Raw genomic sequence first — 19,382 nt, 5'->3', positions numbered from 1 at the left:
CTTGTAAGAGTACGGATCCTGGGGCCAGACTGTTGGCTGGGTTCAAATCCTGGCTTCACCACTTACTGGCTGAGTAACAGCAGTTATTTAACTTCCCTGAGGCTCAGTTTTCTGTAAAAATATGAATAATAATACCAACTACTATCTTAGTGTTAGCAGTTGTTACCATCATGTCTGAAAAAGATAGCGAAGGCCCAACATATTACATACTGTCCCACTCCTCGCCCCCGCAATGTCATGCTCAGATGACGATTGGTCTCAGATTGAAGACCAGTTTTATTATTTGAGTTCACAGGATGTGATAAAATAAAAGTCAGTTTAATAATGTTAACAGCTACCCTTGTTCAATGGGCACTGAATTGATAGTTTAAAACAAAAAGTAGTACCTTTTTTTTCTGCTTGTGATTAAAAAATACTTTGTTAAAATGTAGACATCACCCTCCAAGCAGATTGCTACTAGAAATTTGGCATACTGCCACCTTCTAGACTTTTATCCAAGCATGAGCATAGTCACAGGCACACACACATTTATTAAAAAAAACTAAACAAACAAATGAAAATTAATTGAATTAGCCTATATATACTGTATTATAACCTGTTTTTTTGTTACATTGAAAAAAATCATAAACATATTCTGTGTTTAAATAGATCAATTAATTTTAATAAGTGTGTAGTATTCTGCTATTTGAATATAACACAATTTAAACAGTATTAATAAGGAAATAGAGTTGCTTCGATTTCTTAATATTATAAACAATAATTAACGCTTACTCTGTTGATAATTATATGAACAAGGAATCATTTTAAAGTCCAGGTATGTATAAGCACAAATTATCTCACCTGAGTTTTTCAGTTTTTCTGAACTTCTGTTTATTATTATTATTATTATTATTATTATTTTCTTTTTGAGACAGAGTCTCGCTCTGTCACCCAGGCTGGAGTGCAGTGGCACAATCTCGGCTCACTGCAACCTCCACCTCCGGGGTTCAAGAAATTCTCGTGCCTCAGCCTCCCAAGTGGCTGAGACTACAGATGCACGCCACCATGCCGGCTATATTTTTTGTATTTTAGTAAAGACGGGATTTCACCATGTTGCCCAGGATGGTCTTGAACTCCTGGGCTCAAGTGATCTGCTGCTCTTGGCCTCCCAAAGTGCTGGGATTATAGGCATGAGCCACCGTGCCTGGCCTGAATGTTCTATTTTAAAGCATTGTTGATGGTACAATGGTGAAGAATTGCAGCAGGAACACTAAGCTGAGTGTCACTCAGTTAGTAATTTGGGTTTTATAGTTATCATGTTCTCAGATGATCTACCTGATAATTCTAGAACATATGAAACCACATTTCATTGAAGGGCAAAGTTTTTTGGTTTTTTTTTTGTCAGTTCTGTCTTACTTTAAGGGAACACAGGAGCTATCAATCTTTACATTAATGAAATATCAGCTTTGTCAATCATTTTAACCACTTAAGAAAAAGGGAAATTAAGTAGAAAATTAGAACAAAGATTACTGATGAATAATAATGTGGATGTCTGAATATGTGATGTGTCTTCTCTCATAAGGGCCATTTAAAAGATACATTTAGTGCTTCTCTGTTTCTAAGTGCTGTGGCCTAATGCTTTTGAACTAAAATAGTTCAGCTAATTCTCCTTTGGAAAGGAAATTAGGTGACCGGCATGATGGGGACTTAGGATTCACATCAGTTGCAGGAAAACAGTAAATGAAAAACACATACTTTCCTATCTTAAGTGGGATGTGATAGCCTCATAAAGATAATTATAGCATGTTCTTTCATCATTGTTTTTCAGATATAAAAATGCACTCTTGTTTTACATTTAATGATAAGCAGCTGACCTTTCTATTCAGCTCCACCAGCATCTTATTTTGCAGATAATCTGCCTCATTAATGAAAATCAGAAGCAGCTTGAAGTATTTCGTGCATAATTAATTATCTTGGCAAGAAGATTTATGAATGTAATTTTTCTCAATTGCTCCAATCAGGCATAAGTGAGAAAAACAAATATATTAAAACTAAGCTATTCATGGTCTCTGTGTACACGACAGTGTCAAGGACGTCTAGGAGAATTAAGACATGAGGGCAGACAATCTCTTTTTACCACCCAGATCACATATAAGATATACACCTTTAGGGGCAGGAAGGATAATAGAATTCATATCAGAAGGTTTTGTGGTTTTATAATTTGAGTGAAATGTGTATCATAATCATGCAGTATATTCCTTGTCAATGGGCAATGTAAATGATATTAGAGATGACATATATGAGCATAGCCTCTGGGCACCAATCTTGTGTCTGGTGGGCATCTGTAAAACTGTGCACCCATACAGGCACATGTGAGTGTAATCTCTTATACATGATGCCACCTTCTAACTAGGATTTAGAACTTGAATGACTGAACAGCTTAAATGCATAATTTTAAAAGTCCTTCTCTGGAAGTTCCTTGACTTACCTGAGCTTCTTATCTATTGCTTTGGAAATTTTGAAATGGGGATACTAAACCTATCACCAAGAGATTTTGTGAGAATTAAATGAGAAGGTGTGAGTGAAAATACTTTGAAACATTTATATCAACAAAATGTCAGTCCTGGTCCCATGATTGTAATGATGCACGATCAGCCTCTTCGGCTGCATTCTTGAGTGTATCTTTCATATTCCAAGGGGTGGTATTCCTGGATAAACAGTGTTATTCCCAAAAGTGGAATTTGGGGGTTGATAGAATGTGAGCATTTTTTTTTTTTTTTTTTTGAGAGGGAGTCTCGCTCTGTCGCCCAGGCTGGAGTGCAGTGGTGCAATCTCGGCTCACTGCAAACTCCACCTCCCGGCTTCATGCCATTCTCCTGCCTCAGCCTCCCGAGTAGCTGGGACTACAGGCGCCTGCCACCACACCTGGCTAATTGTTTTGTATTTTAAGTACAGATGCAGTTTCACCGTGTTAGCCAGGATGGTCTTGATCTTCTGACATTGTGATCCGCCTGCCTCGGCCTCCCAAAGTGCTGGGATTATAGGCATGAGCCACCACGCCCAGCCGAATGTGAACATGTTTTAAGGCCCATGAGCCATCTTGTCAAATTACCCCCACAAAAGTTGTTCAAATTTGACTCCAACTACTTGGAGTTGAGTACTGGTTCCCACCACATTGGTCAATGTTGAGCATTACCTTTTATTTTCATGTTTGCAAATCTGGTCTTCTTGTTTAAGTTAAGAAGTATTTCCTAAATCTGTAGTGATTGCATTAAAAATGCATCTATTTATAATGCATTTGTGTCTCAATAAATGTGAGCTGCTGCCTCAAAAAAAAGAGAAAAAAAGTCCTTCTCTGAAGGCAGCTTTCATACATTGGCTGGCATAAGGCCAAATAAGGGTTGCATTATTTTGGTGACACTGATATCAAACCGTTGGGTCAGTAACAGGTATAAATGACTGTCTAACTGTCCATAGATGAAAATTTATCACAGAATTTCATTTTGGTATATAGGCTGTCTCTAGAATTCTCTCTAGGGCACACCAACAGTAAACGCAAAGGATCTGATAGTATTTGTAGAAGGAGCATGTAATTTTGACAGAAAAAGAAACCTTTTCTAACTGGAATGTATGCGAATGACTATTGCTTCCAATGGCACTGCAGTTCAAAGGTTGAAACAGGACTCTGGTGCAGATGGCATGGATACCAATGCTAGCTTTTATATTTACTAGGGATGTGGTTTGGGGCCAGTTACTTGGCCTCTGTGCCTCAGTGTCCTTTTCTGTAAAATGGGAATAATAATAGTATCTACCTATAGATTTATTGTAAAAACAAAAAATATTATATATTTTAAAATGCTTTGAGCACAGCTTGGCATATTGTAAGTGCTCAATGATTTTCAAATGTTCACCATATCACTACATACTTTGATGGTCACTTTCTGAGCTTTACTGGATAATCACTAGCATACAAAATCAGACACACTGGCCATATCCCACACCAATTCCATAAACCACTAGATAGTCTTAACTTTCTAAAATGTTCTGATATGAACAGGGCATAAATGCCATTTCATGGCTTTATATCCAGTCTAGTTTACTCAAAAGATCAGTTTTAGCTGCAAGATAGAGTTAAAAACCAATTTTCCCCTCCTTAACTTTCTCCGCCCTTTAGCTATTTCTTTAGATCACTTATACTTTTTATAGTTGATTACATTTTCATTAAATTAGGCCATTCCTGTATACTGTTCAATTGAACTGATGGCTTAACAACATTTTGGTTATTAATTAAGCCCCCAAGTCGGTTGGTAAGGGGGATGGGGACACACACTGTGACCATATTCACTCTCAGAAGTGATGAGTGTGCCTCCTTTGGAAGGCTCTGCGGTTGCTTCTAACCCTCATGCACATTGTATGACAGAATTAGCTGTTGCTGCCTGAGCTATCTGCTAAGCCCTGGGGCTGCCTGTGGGTCTCCTTTTACCTCTCTAAGCTCTTTTCCTTCCGTACCCCTGGTGTTGCCCCTGGTGATCATTGGCTTTTCTTTTCTCCTGCCACCATCCCAAACTAGCCAGGGAGTAGAAATCATTTTCTCCTCTTCCCTCATTCTCATGATCCAATCCCCAAAGACAACTCAAAAGGATGAATTAATTTTAATGAATGTTGTAGGGAGACTGTTAAGCAAACAATCAATGGCATGCTTTAAAAAGATTAATAACATCTTTTAAAATTTACCAGTTATTTATTTTGTTGATATGACAGTTTCTGATTCATTGTTTTTCCCAACAACCAGAGGTTCAGGCCAAAACTTTGGTAGGAAATCCATTAAGCTGCCTGACCTAGGAACTGGAAAGGTAAAATGAAAATGTCAAACTTTGGTCCCACTCCTAAGTAGTTCTGTACTGCCTGTCGGTCTGTCTCTCACTCTCTTTATCTCACACACACAGTGAATATAATTGGCTGAAGATCACTTAGGATGGAACTTTAAGTTATATTGGGAAAACCATGCCTTCGATATCTTTGGCAGGGATACACATTGCCAAGACACTGGATGGGGCTCTGTTTCCTCTCCTGAAAAACAATGTCTTTCCACTGCTGGGGAAGTTATTTTCAATGAGTCGGAGGTAATGCTAGAAATAAAATTTAGGTCCAGAGACATCTACTGTACTGATTTTGTCCATTGGACTAAATAACTTTCCATCCATTAAGTGGTTGGAAGAAAGAACCTACCTAAACACAAATAATTGTTGTGGGCAATGTTCAGAAGGGAAGTCCTTAGTGCCATTTTTTCATGAAATATAGACGTGAGAAGAGAAATTATATGCTAATACAAGTCAGAATAGTTAAATACATAAAATTATTATTCTAGACAGGAAAAAGGATTGTATGTAAAGCTGTTCATAAAGTAACAACTTTGCCTTAAAATAACATATTTTAGCTTTCCTACTGCCCATCAATAGAGAATACTGGAATTTGATACTGGAATTTATTGAGGAGATACTGATACCTTTCAGTTGATTTCAGTAATTCACAAAGGGCTCCCAAATTCAACAGAAGAAAATTGTGAGCATTGTCCTCCTGGAATCTCTAAGTCCAAATAATAACAGGCCAATAACTAGATCAGTCCCAGAATATGTCTAAAAATGGAAACCCGATCCACATTTTTGGCAGTAATTGTTTTTTCCTGCTCTCCTCCCAAGTCTGCAGGTACAAACATCAGCAACACAGCTTTAGCATCTCTTCTAATGTGCATTAGAATCACCTAGTGGACCAAATGGATATTTCAAATCTGGTCATCGCTAGTTAAGTCCAGAGCTCATTTGACTGTATTGTCTAATACAAAATAAAGGCAACTGGTTCCCCTACTGTAAAAAAAGAAAAAAAACCCAAAGCCCTATGGAAACATGCCTTCAAAATCAAAGCAGGCCTTAGAACTGTCACCTGTGACCATCAACTACAATTGAAAACATTTTTGTATATGTGTGTGTTTTTGGTAATTGCCAGAGAGACTGTCAAAAAGTCTTGGGTTAAAGAAGATAAATAACTGATGCCTTTTTCGTTTATCAGTTTTTTGTACTTAATAGAACCTGGTTATTCAGCCAGTTCTGCACATGGAAAAGAAAATGAAAGTAATTTGATGAGATTTTCATCTCCCCTTAAGCATTTCTGTTAAGGTCGTTTGAATTGCTTATTGCTAGCTCACCTCCTCCAGCATATTTTAAATAAAGATAAAAGAGATCTGATTTCAGATTGTAGAACAAATTGCAGAAAAATAAACTGCAGTGGCTTATGGCATTCTGTTGTGTTGCTTTGGGCTGCAGCAGAAGTTCACCTTCTTGCCGCCTGAGTTGTTTATCCTTGGCCATCAGAGAGCATTTTCTACCGCTTGCATGACCCATCTTTCAGTCCTGTCTTTGGCACATGTCATTTGGGAACTGAAATTCTCAGCCTGCTCTTGCTGTCACCACTGCCCACAGCTGGCTTCTTGCTCTCAGAGACTCCTCCTGACAGGCCTGACCCACACATCCATTCTCCTCTCTAATGAACTATTTTCACGGAGCCCCTGATTGTATACGGGACCTATTTCTGTGTTAAAATTGGATTCTATAACCATAGCTTTGCATTTTGGTTTTTATTTTAAGAACATTCATAAATATAGCCTAATGAGAACCATTTCTCTTCTCCAGAATCCTTTATTTCTGCAGATGTATATAATGAGCAGGAAAAATATTGCATAGTATGAATTCTGACACTGGCATTTCTGTCCCTACCTACAAGAATTTCCTCGTATTGGTTGTGTGAAATTAGGCAAGTTATTGAACTGTCTATTGAACTGTTACCTCATCTGCTGAAAAGGCAAATATCTCTATCATAGGAGGGGTGCAAAGGTTGGTTGAAATTATGTTGTAACCTGCCTAAATTCGTACCTAATACTTCTCTTGGAAGGAAGGCTAGTTTACTTCTTTTACCTTCTTCATTCTTATCTACCAGCAGGGGTCCAAAGTGGGACTTCCAACAAGAAAAAAAAAAAAAAAAAAAGGAGTCCTTCTTTGCCAAAGACTAAATACCGTCCCACTCTTCCAACCTTCCTACTCTTTTTGGTACATCCCTGTATCAACTTTCCGCATGCATCTTCAGTGATGAACAAGACATGCAAAGAAATGCATGTCTTACCTAATCAAAGAAAAAAAATGTGGGAAGGAGCCCCTTTGTTACTTCTGCTTTCCCGAAAGCTATCATCCTTTACTCAGCCAATGAATGTAGCCAATGTCTTAGTCCATTTTGCATTGCTACAAAGGAACACCTGAAACTGGGTAATTTATGAAGATGAAAGGGTTATTTGGCCCATGATTCTGCTGGCTGAAAGATTGGGCATCTGTTGAAAGCTTCAGGCTGCTTCCACCCATGGCAGAAGGTGAAGGGGAGCTTCCATGTGCAGAGATCACATGGCAAGAGAGGAGGCAAGAGAACACGTGGAGACACTAGGCTCTTTTTAACAACCAGGTCTGCTGGGAACTAATAAAGGGAGAACTCACCCACAGCCCCCACCAAGGGAGGGCATTAATCTATTCATGAGGGGTCCGCTCCTATGATCCAAATACCTTCCATTAGATCCCATCTCCAACACTGGGGATCAAATTTCAGCATAGGGTTTAGAGGGGACACACATCAAAACTGTAGCAGCCAACATTCCCACTTAGATGTTCATAAATGCTACCAACTGATATCTCACACTGCTCTTCTCCTGACTCCACTTTTTAAAATACCTTTAATTAAAGCTCAGTCCTTAAGTCTACATTTAACAAATATAGTCCAAATATATTTTAATTGGAGAACCATCCAATAATAATATAATGCAACCTACTGATGTGATTTTAAATTTTCTAGTAGCCACATTTTAAAAGTAAAAAAAAGTAAAAAGCCACATAAAAGGATGAAAAGCAATATTTTTAAATTAACCCACCATATCTAAAATGTTATTTCAATAGGTAATCAATACTAACTTTTTTTTTTTATTGAGATAGGGTCTCACTCCTATTGCCCAAGCTGGAGTGCAGTGGCATGATCTTGGCTCATTGCAGCCTCAACTTTGCAGGTTCAGGTGATCTTCCTCCTTTAGCCTCTCTGAGTAGCTGGGACTACAGGTGTGTGCTACCACACCCCGCTAATTTTTTGTATTTTTTAGTAGAGATGGTTTTGCCATGTTGCCCACACTGGTCTCAAACTCTTGAGGTCAAGGAATCCACCTGCCTCAGCTTCCCAAACTGCTTGGTTTACAGGCATGAACCACCATACTCATACTCATACTAACATTCTTAATGAGATATTTTCATTATACTTATGCTAAGTCTGTGAAATCTGCTGTGTGCTTTACACGTGGAGCATGTCTCAATTAGGACTAGTCACTTTCCAAGTACAAGATAGCTATGTATGATGAGAGGCTACCGTATTGGACAGTGCAGGTTTCCCTGCCACCCCACTTTAACTTTCAAGGCAGCTCTTTGTTTTCATTGAACATTCCTGATTGTTTCCTCTCTGCATCTTTGCTGACTTTCCTTTTTCTCCATCTCTTTTCACTCTGTGATAGATGTCATCCCATCACTACACACACACCACACACAAAGATCTGCCTCACTCCTCTGCTGAGTTCTATCTCCTCTGGGCATCAAGTACCTAGAATTCCCTATCAAATTAATGGGATGACCATGAACACATTGCTCAGGTGAAACTGGAAGATAGAAACTGGGAAGAAAGGAAAAATATTCTAATTAACCCCTTTAATCAATCATTGCCCAGAACCAATTTCCAGTGCATACTTCGAATACTTTTTGTTTTCCTTCCTTTGTACATCTCCTCAGCTTGTGGCTCATGTTTTCATAGTTTTGCAGGGACCATGTTCTACATAAATGTCCTGGTGCATCATTTACTGTACTTACCACTCAGGCTTCTGGACAGCAGCTGACACAATTTAAAAGCTTATAAAAAGTGCACTTAGAATATCTATGCAGCTGTCTGCAGTAGCTACTCGCTGGGCACAATGACTGATTTACTGGGTGGCAGAATATTATGATTGACATGCTCCTGGTTATTTAGGGTGTCTTATTTTGTCATCAGAAGGACTCTGAGAGCCTGTTTTGTGTGCATCCCACAGCATACATGGTAAATCTGATCGAAGAGTCTGCTCCTGTGTATGAATACCTCATAATGAGATGTAACACCCTCATGATGATCTACTTACTTCTGAGTTTTATGCCAACTTGTTTTTATGTTTCTTTCCTGGGTGCATCTGGTAGTAAAAATTTGTAGATATAGAGAGTCAGCATGATTTAACAGGCAGGAACGTGAACAGGATACACTGAACATTATCGTATGTCTTTAACTACATTCTCCTGAAGGGAATAGTATTGTTTTACAGGAATAGTATCTTTTGGGAGTTGAAATAGTATGTGCCAAATCTAGAAGATGAGGTCAGTAGATACCGTTTAAAAATCAAAACAACTCACTCTTTCCCAGCTTTCATCACTGCTGGCATGTGTTAGATGACAAGTCTTTGACTCACAAAGTTTAATAAGATTATCTGAGGTTCCAGGCTTCTCACCTGTTTTTAGAGATTAGAGAACACCTGTTTGTACCCATTTTTCATCCACTCTGATTCTATATTAACTGTTCCTATTAAAGCATTCTTGAGATGTCAAGTCCCTCACACTTTAGCTAAGAATAAATAAAACTCACTTTTGTTTAATAAGATAAATTATCTCTGGAAGTTAGTTGTATTCGTGATCCACTTTACTTTGAGGAAACCCTTAAATCATTGCTCTAGTTGTGTTTTTATGGGGGCTCACTGAATTTTTGGGAGAAAATTATTTTGTTTTACAAAATAAAATAATAAATTTTATAGCTGTTGATAAAATATTCTTTGTGTGTTTTCATAGGCACATTGTACATATCATCTAGCTCTAATTGGATACCAGAAAAACACTGTCTTCAAATAATTGTAAATACATAAGCACAATACTTGTGTATCGTGGGGACTAACTAGATAACGTGTATTTTGTGCATAGATTACCAGATATTCGGAAGAAAATGAGATATATGTCACATGAAAACTGCTATAAGGTCACCAGTATTATTTTCTTTGTACTAATGATGGGCTAAAATGCTGGTTAACAAAGACATTTCCAATTAGCAGAAAGCTGGAGAAATGCTTCCATCCTGTATTTTAAATGCCCATTCCATGCTGAGAAATACTAAGAGTTGTGTAGACCTTTTGATCGCATAGTCAGCTTTGTGATATCAGCCCTATAAATGGTGTGTCCTATTCTAGATGAGCCCTTAACTCTGATGTGTGTGTGTGTGTGTGTGTGTGCACGCACGTGTCATGTGTATTTATTGTGTGGAACTTCTGATCTAATCTAGAGTTCTCCTTGGCTACCTGTTGTACACATTTCTCCATGTTATAGGATTTCAGAGAAATCCTGAGACTGCTTCAGGCAAGACAACCTAGGCTGGGGAAAGACATAGTATCAGGCTTGGGATTTATATGCCCATTATTTTGAATGGGCTGCCAGTGTTCATTTTTCAGATTTGAAGTCATTCCCGCTGATGGCAGGGCTGTAAGACCTTAAATAACTCAAGCATGGCAGCAGGGCACAATGGAAAGAGCATGGATTTGAAATCCTGCAGACTGGAGGACAAATTCTGTCTCTGCTACTTACTGTGTGGCTGTGGATAAGCTGCCTCTTCAAAACTCAGTTACCGCATCTCTAAAATGATGATATCATGACTGTTATAAAGTTGTTGAGAGAAATAGAGATGATGCCCAAAAAGCAACTAGCTTGTAGTAGTCTCTTAAGAATCAGTCATTATGATGTGATCATAAGGACAATGCTATACAGGATTCGAGTGTAAAAATCTAAGTTTCCTTTAACTGGGATAAGGAATCTGCATCCAGGGCCCCCATGTCAAGTGTTGGCATCATTTAGAAAGGTACAGATTATTTCAAGTCCTTTGCTATTTGTAGTTTCAGCACTGTATATGGCGTGTATTATAAATCAAGTCAATGTAAATGTGAGTCATGCCCTTACCACTTACAATGTCAATGGGTTTTAATAACCTCTCTATTTTCTGGATACAGATTTCCAGCACTTGTAGCAAACTAAATATTTCTGCATAGTCTATTTTATGGCAGAAAATATAATTCTACCTATGCTGTTTAATATCTTCATATGGGTTTACGTAACTATACTTAGATTCATATTCATTTCCAGGAAAGAAGATATATTTTAAATGAATTCATGATTTTTGGACTGCTTGGGAATCTATTTTGATTCTTTGTTAGGAGATTTTCATTTTATTCATGCCATGTAATCTACTGAACTGATTAGTCATTTTCATACTTTTTGGGATTTTTTCTCTTTTATGCATGTAGAGGTTAAATGAAGAAAAAATTCTAAACTTGTTCATATTATTTTAATACATGAGATAGTTTATATAAAAAGAAATTAAAGTAGCTTAAGTTTTGAAAGGTTGAGGGACTATTTCTGAATTTTTACTCACTTATTCTGATCATTGGAATTTTGATCTTTCTTTGTTGCCTTTTACCTAGGTTACTTGTTGGTTTCAGAAAACTATAAGAGATTTACAGGAACAAAGTCTAGGTTCATCACTTTCAGACAATGAGGATCTAATTCATAAGCACGAGGAACTGATAATAAAAGCAAAGGTAAGAGATATATTAGACACATTAAAAATAATTGAAAAATGCATTAACTTTTCTTGAATATACTTCTGTGGGTAATTTAGAGGAGAACTGAGAACTGTCTTTGATTAATCTACTATTCATGTAAAAAAATATCCCAAAAACATTAGCAAATACCACTGTGCATTGACAGAGCTTCCAGAATAATGATAAACAAATTAACAGCTTTTACAACAATAACTACATTTTTCTGAATAGTTACTATGTGCCAGGCACTATAGTATGTATATGAGATCCATTATCTAAATTATCATAAACCCCTAAGGGGGAGGTATTATTTTCTCCATTTTATGCATCAAAACAAATAAAACACAAAGGCTTGGAAATGCCAAGTCACTTGACCAGTGTAATACATCTTGTCAGTGGCAGATTTGAAATTCAGTTCTAGGTTTTGTCTAACACAAAGGCCCAAGCTCTTAAACGTTATACATTTTAGCTTTCTAAAAAAATTTTTTTCTACACTGAGATATCAGTATGAGTCATCACTTTTATGACTTCCAGATATAATTTGATTGCTGTTCCAATTTACATGTCTTTTGCTCTTTAACTTGCTTCAGATTTCTCAGTTTTACAAGAAGTAATGGCTACCAGTCAGGCAGCCACTTGTAGGTATATAGAATGCATTAAAATGCAAGCATGAAGTGCTGAAAGCAAGATGAGTAAAGCACTGGTGTTTTGGTTGACCTTCTCTCCATTGTGTCTTGTTATTTGAAAATCAGTGCATTTATACATCTGGGGGTCTGTAAATACTTTCCAAAATTCTTTACAGAGGCTCCATATTGATCCGCAAGAAAACAGAAGTCCGTCATAGTAGATGGGATGGGAACAGTGAATAATCACTATCAAGATTTAGAGAACTTTGTATATTAATATTTTAGATAATGATAGTTGTAGGTAGAGCTAAGTCATAAAGCTCTAGAAAACAATGGGCCAACACTACTAGACAATAGTTGAATACAGGCTAGACGAGTCAAATATTCACATGTCTGGGAGGTTAGTAGTAGGCAGGATGAGGATGGAGGCAGTAGATTGCATTTATTTAGACTTAAATCTTTTCATGGGGATCATGACACATTTGTTTCAGTTTCTTGCTTCTGTTTGAGCACTCCAGTGTCTTGTAGGCATTCAAAGTCTTTGGTTTGAATATTTGATTGATAAAAGGTGCACTTACAGAAGACTGTTGACTAATAATGACTGATTATTTTTTAATTTCTTAAAATTTTTCAGCATTTGGTTTATCTGTTTAGGAGGTTAACTTTTTTCATTGAATTATATGGCAATTTATTCTGTTTGTATCAAACTCAAGTTTTATCAGTGAAAATTCTATCGAAAGCCCCAAATGCCAAGCACAAGAGATCACCAGAATTGCATAGGATGCTACTTCCTTTAATACCAAAAAAAGCAGTATATAGTGTACACATAATTTAGACATCCCTTGGGGTTATATTCACGATAAATGTAGAGTTATGGTTTCCTCTAGCCCTGAAGACAGTCTAGAGTAGAATATTTGTTAATGTTTGACCTTAGTAGGGCACAGTTTTTCTCATAGTTTATAGCTCATATTTCAACCTCTGATGTCCATAAACAAAAAAGCATATAGATATTCTTTCCATCAATATTATTAAGTTGCAGGTATAAGGGATGTAAAAAATAATTTTTAAAGACTATTTTTAGAGCAGTTTTAAGTTCACAGCAAAATTGAGAGGAAGGTATAAAGATTTCCCATATACACCCTGCCCCTACACATTCGTAGCCTCCCCCATAATCAACATCCCCACCAGAGTGGTGCATTTGTAACAATTAATGGACCTACATTGACACATCATTATTACCCAAAGTTCATAGCTTATATTAGGGTTCACTCTTGGTGTTGTACATTCTATGGGTTTGGACAAATGTATGATGATATGTATTGAATGATTGAACATCATTGAATTATACAGATTATTCTTGCTGCCCTAAAACTCCTCTGTGCTCTGCCTGTTCATTCCTTTCCACACCCCCAACTCCTGACAACCGCTGATCTTTTTACTGTCTTCATAGTTTTGCCTTTTCCATAATGTCATGTAGTTAGAATCGTACAGTATGTAGGCTTTCAGATTGGTGTTTTTCACTTAGTAATATATATTTAAGTTTCTCTATATCTTTTCATGACTTGATAGCTCATTCATGTTTAGAAATAAATAATATTCTAGACAAGCCTGCATGACATAGGGAGATTCCATCTCTACAAAACATTTAAATGATTAGCCAGGTGTGTTGCATGCTATTCAGCTACTCAGGAGGCTGAGGTGGGAGGATCATTTGAGCCTGGGAGGTTCCAGACAAGTATATGCACATCCTTTAGGGTCCTGAACTACTCTGCATCTTGTGCAGAAGCTGAGTATTGCCCCATGTACTCAAGTAGTTTTCAAGCCAAACTGTTTTTGAAAAGTGAGGCATAGAAACCTATTTCTCTACAGCATCCCTGAGAGTAAATATCTTTTCTTTTCCCTTTTTTTTTTTTTTTTTTTTTGAGATGGGGTCTCTCTCTGTCACTCAGGCTGGAGCACAGTGGTGCAATCATACTCACCACAGCCTCGAAATCCTGGGCTCAAGCGATTCTCCCACCTCAGCCTCCTGAGCAACTGGGACTGCAGCTGCACACCCCCATACCTGGCTAATTTTGTTTTTATTTATTTTTTGTAGAGACGGGGTCTTGCTATGTTTCTCAGGCTGGTCATGAACTCCTGGCCTCAAGTGATCCTCCCACCTCAGCCTTCTAAAGTGCTGGGATTACAGGCATGAACTCTCATACCTGGCAAATTTATTTTCTAAAGGGGGAGGTTCATTTATTTATTGGGATTTCTTTTTTTATTTATTTATGTGAAGCATTCTTTCCAATGTAAGATTTTCCTTCCAAACTATGGGTTGAGCTATAGAGCCATCAATCTTAAATCCATCTTTAATTACAAATTACAGAAATGTTGACTAATTATTTAGACTGATTCAGTCAAATGAAGATGAATGCTCACATATAACTTGTAGATACAAAAAGGTTCTAAAGATACTTGCCATGAATTTCAGAGAATTCACTGGCAAGATAACTGGTTATTAAGACTTCAGGAGTCTCCGAATCATATGGGTTTAGAGAGACCCCCATCAGTGTATATGCACAAGGGGGAGTGGTGCTTTATTATGGGGTGATCCAGGACAGCTTTCTGGAAGGATGGGGTTTGAACAGATGGATGGAATATGAGTTGTTGGTTAGGAGGGGGTGGTCAAACCAGAATATGGCAGAATAAGGCAATCAGCAATCAGACCAGGCTGTCTATGGTGAGAGTTAAAGTCCTCATAATGTGTAAGCCAGAGAAGAGAGGCTAAGGAGAGTTGTCTTAGAGGCAATAGACTTATCCACAGCCATTCTGTAGGAAAGAAATAATAATTCATGGTCATGACAGAAAAATAGACTTCCACAGGTTGGGAAATAGAAGAGATTCCTGAAGCAACGAGAGGTAGGCCTAGATGACCTCAAAACTTTCTTTAATTTTCAAATCCTGTAAAGGAGATAGGATGTACATTTCGGTATCAATTATGCTTGTTATATTGAAAGCAAGATGAGTGTAGAAAACACCTTTCCAGAGCTGGTTGAAAGGAATAAGTCTGGGCGGGGGAAGTAGCAGTATTTGTTTAAAGTAGACAGTATCTTACCTTGGTATTCCCAGCACATTGGACAGTGCCTGATATGAAAAGGACATTTGATTAATGTCTGTGTAGTAAGTCTTTTACGTTGTGAAAAGAAGCATCCTTTTAGTTTTTTTTGTGATTCCCTTGTGACTTTAGATAATCACTTAACCTCCTTTTATCTATCTATCCACCCAATATCTTTAAAAACATTTTTTTAGCCCTCAGAGTAGAGTTACACTTCCCTTTCGGTTTACCTTATTGTCTTCCCCTTTATTCTCTCTATCCCTCACATTCTCATTCTCACAGGGACCTACTCTAATGGGCTCAACATATGTCTTTAGACATAGTCCGATTTCTAAAATACAGAGTTACGTGTTTCAATTTGCATAAATAGAATGAAGCCATAGATCTCATATTGTTTTTTGCCATAACACTGTTTGCATCTAGTTTATACAGTTCTTTGTGTTCTTCAGTATGCTAATTTCTAGTTGCAATGTAAATTTGGAAAGTTGTATTACGTAGATGATGTTCTACTTCTATCCTTCCTAACTTATCACTGCCTCCCCCCATTTCTTTATTCTTTCCTAATCTCTGATCTTATAGAGCACTCATTCTTTCTTCTGCTATACTCCTTCTGCCATTCGGCCCTCCTGCCAAGTTCTTCACTTCAGCTATTACATTTTTCATGCCCAGTTGCTGACATTGATTCTTCTTCATAAATGGTTTTCTGTTTTACCTATCTAATGTATTTCCTCATATCTTAAGATACACTTTTTAACATATTAAATTTTTGGTCTGTCCAGTGCATTAATTCTGCTTCTTCTGTATTTCAGTGTTGCTTGTGGTCAACAGATGTTGTTTATCCCTGTGAGTTAATGTTCCATTGGGATATCAGTAACTTTGGTATAGTGGGGATATGAAAGCCAGTGCTCTAATTTGCCCCTTGTGGGTGAGTTGGGGAGATACCCCTAAGTGCAGTTGACTTCTTTTGCTACAATTAGGATTCAACCATTCCCATTTGTCCCCCAACACCCCCCCTCCACCACACACACAAAAGAGTATACCCCTTGGACAACCTCCCAGTGATTAGATTCTGGACCTTGCTTTTATCTATGACCTATTTCTCTGGGTGGTATTCTACCCACCTCACAGGGTGGAGAGTTGGTGTGGACACATGAAGAAACAAATCAGGTTGCCTACCCCTCTAATATCAACTATCCATCTGATTAGATTTCCATGGGATCCTGTTTTTTCTCTCTTACTGGTACTGGACTGAGGGTACTATTTTCTATCCAAAAAAGGTAGAAAGTGAGCAATGACCAGGGAGGTAAGGAGAGAAAGCATCACACCTAAAAAGTTCTCCCCTGGCATATCTCCTGTCTATGGCATCCAACCTTATTGTATGTAGACAGCCATGTGCCCTGAGACTCAACCACCTTTTGTCTCCCACAGAAAAGTTCTGTGATCTATAAAACCTTACTTTTCACTTTACAGAAAGAACCAGCTATATAATTTGTAAGGCCCAGTGCAAAATAAAATTATGGAAGGTTTTCTTAAAATATTATTGAGAATTTCAGTATGGGGACAGCATGGGCCCCTTTTAAACATAAGGCTCTGTGTGATTGCACAGGTCAGTTGACCATGAAGCCAGTCCTATATACAGGGTTAGGATTTCTGGAAAGACCTAGCAGCCTTTGCTGGATACACATTTTCCTTAGCCACTTTATTCGCCTCTTCTCACTTGAATTAGCAGGTTTTCTAAAACAAACCGAACCAAAAGAAAAAAAAAACATGCAGATTAGATTAGAGAAAAGGGAATTATGATGACCAAATATTTATAGTTCTATATTCTTTGTCTTCCCTTACTCCAGAACAGAGTATGTTCTGGGAGCAATGCAATATCTAGAAGTTGACTATAATGCTATACTTGGTTGCATCTACATGGAGAAAAACAGGTTTAAACCCCTGCTATGTCATTCACTACATAATGAATGACATACCTTGGATACATTACATCCCTGCGAGCCCCACTTTCCTCACCTGTAAGATAGAGCCTTGAAAATTCAATTAGAAAATGTTTGTGACAATAATAGTGGGAGACTTCAAAACTCTACTAACAGTATTAGACAGATAATCAAGGCAGAAAATTAACAAAGATATTTAATATCTGAACTCAACATTGGACCAAATGGATATATTAGACGTCTGCAGAGCCTTTTATCCCAAAACAACAGAATGTACATTATTCTCATCACCACATGGCACATACTCTAAAATTGACCACATAATTGGACATAAAACAATCCTCAGCAAATGGAAAAGAACTGAAATCATACCAAACACACTCTCAGACCACAGCACAATGAAAATAGAGTCAAGACAAGGAGAATCACTTAAGGCCATGCAATTACATGAAAATTAAACAACATGCTCCTGAGTGACTTTTGGGTAATTAGTGAAATTAAAGCAAAAATCAAAAAGTTCTTTGGAACTAATGAGAACAAAGATACAACATACTAGAATCTCTGGGACACAGCTAAGGCAGTGTTAACAGGGAAATTCATAGAACTAAATGCCCAACATTTAGTGTTCTCCCCTAAATGTCTTTCTAACATCAAAAAGTTAGAATGATCTCAAACTAACAACCGATCATTGCAACAGAAAGAATTAGAGAAGCAAGAACAAATCAACCCTAAAGCTAGCAAAAGACAAGAAGTAACCCAAATCAGAGCTAAACTGAAAGAAATGAAGACATGAAAATACATTCAAAAGATCAATGAATCCAGAAGTTGGTTTCTTGAAAAACTTAATAAGGTAGATTGGCTGCTAGCTAGAGTAATAAAGGAGAAAAGAGAGAAGATCCAAATAAACATCATTAGAAATAATGAAGGGAATGTTACCACTGACCCCATAGAAATAAAAATAACCATCAGAAACTACAACGAACACCTCTATATAGACCTAAAAGAGATGGATAAATTCTAGACACATATACCTCCCAAGACTGAATCATGAAGAAATTGATTCTCAGAACAGACCAATAATGAGCTCCAAAATTGAACAAATAATAAATAGCCTATCAACAAAAAAAATGCCTAAGACCAGATGGATTCATAGCCAAATTCCACCAGAGGTACAAAGAAGAGCTGGAACCATTCCTACAAAAACTATTCCCAAAAATTGAGGAGGAAAGACTCCTCCCCAACTCATTCTATGAGGCCAAAACCTGGCAGAGACACAACAAAAAATGAAAACCAGGCCAATATCCTTGATGAATATTGATGCAGAAGTCCTCAACAAAACACTTACAAAACCAAATTGAACAGCACATCAAAAAGCTACTCCACCACGATCAAGTAGGCTCCATCCCTGGGATAAAAGGTTGGTTCAACATATACAAATCAATAAATGTGATTCATCACATAAACCAAACTAAAGACAAAAACTACATGATTTTCTCAATAGATGTGGAAGAGGCTTTCAATAAAATTAAGCACTCCTTCATTTTAAAAATCTTCAATAAACTAGATATTGAAGGAACATACCTCCAAATAATAAGAGCCATCTATGACAAACCCACAGCCAACATTATACTGAATGGGCAAATGCTGGAAGCCTTTCCCTTGAAAACTGGCATAAGACAAGGATGCCCTCTTTCACCACTCTTATTCAACATAGTATTGGAAATCCTAGCCAGCACAATCAGGCAAGAGAAAGAAATAAAGTGCATCCAAATAGGAAGAGAGGAAGTCAAACTCTCTCTTTTTGCAGATGACATGATTCTATATCTAGAAAACCCCATAGTCTCGGTCAAAAGCTCCTTCAGCTGATAACTTCAGCAAAGTTTCAGGATACAAAATCAATGTACAGAAATAATTAGCATTCCTATACACCAACAACAGCCAAGCCAAGACACAAATCAGAAAGGCAATCCCATTCACAGTTGCTGCAAAAAAAATTAAATTCCTAGGAATACAGC

At 37.5% G+C, this 19,382-nt stretch overlaps 1 protein-coding gene and 1 long non-coding RNA gene across 6 annotated transcripts in view; one reads left to right on the top strand and one right to left on the bottom strand.

Moving 5' to 3' along the window:
• The window catches only part of CCDC141 (coiled-coil domain containing 141), a 232,728-nt gene that overhangs the window by 94,277 nt on the left and 119,069 nt on the right, over positions 1-19,382 (top strand). For both annotated transcript variants that reach the window (XM_057301445.1, XM_003815508.4), the window contains exon 6: positions 11,585-11,701. In XM_057301445.1, the coding sequence (XP_057157428.1) occupies positions 11,585-11,701 (117 nt within the window). The remainder of the gene's footprint in view (positions 1-11,584; positions 11,702-19,382) is intronic.
• Positions 1-19,382, bottom strand: part of LOC134728737 (uncharacterized) — a 163,881-nt gene that overhangs the window by 36,102 nt on the left and 108,397 nt on the right. The window lies entirely within an intron of this gene.

The sequence above is a fragment of the Pan paniscus genome, chromosome 13 (genome assembly GCF_029289425.2).
Source record: "Pan paniscus chromosome 13, NHGRI_mPanPan1-v2.0_pri, whole genome shotgun sequence".
NCBI classification, from domain to species: domain Eukaryota; kingdom Metazoa; phylum Chordata; class Mammalia; order Primates; family Hominidae; genus Pan; species Pan paniscus.
The sequence above is the reverse complement of the archived record's forward strand: the minus strand, read 5'-3'. Positions and strand labels throughout refer to the sequence as shown.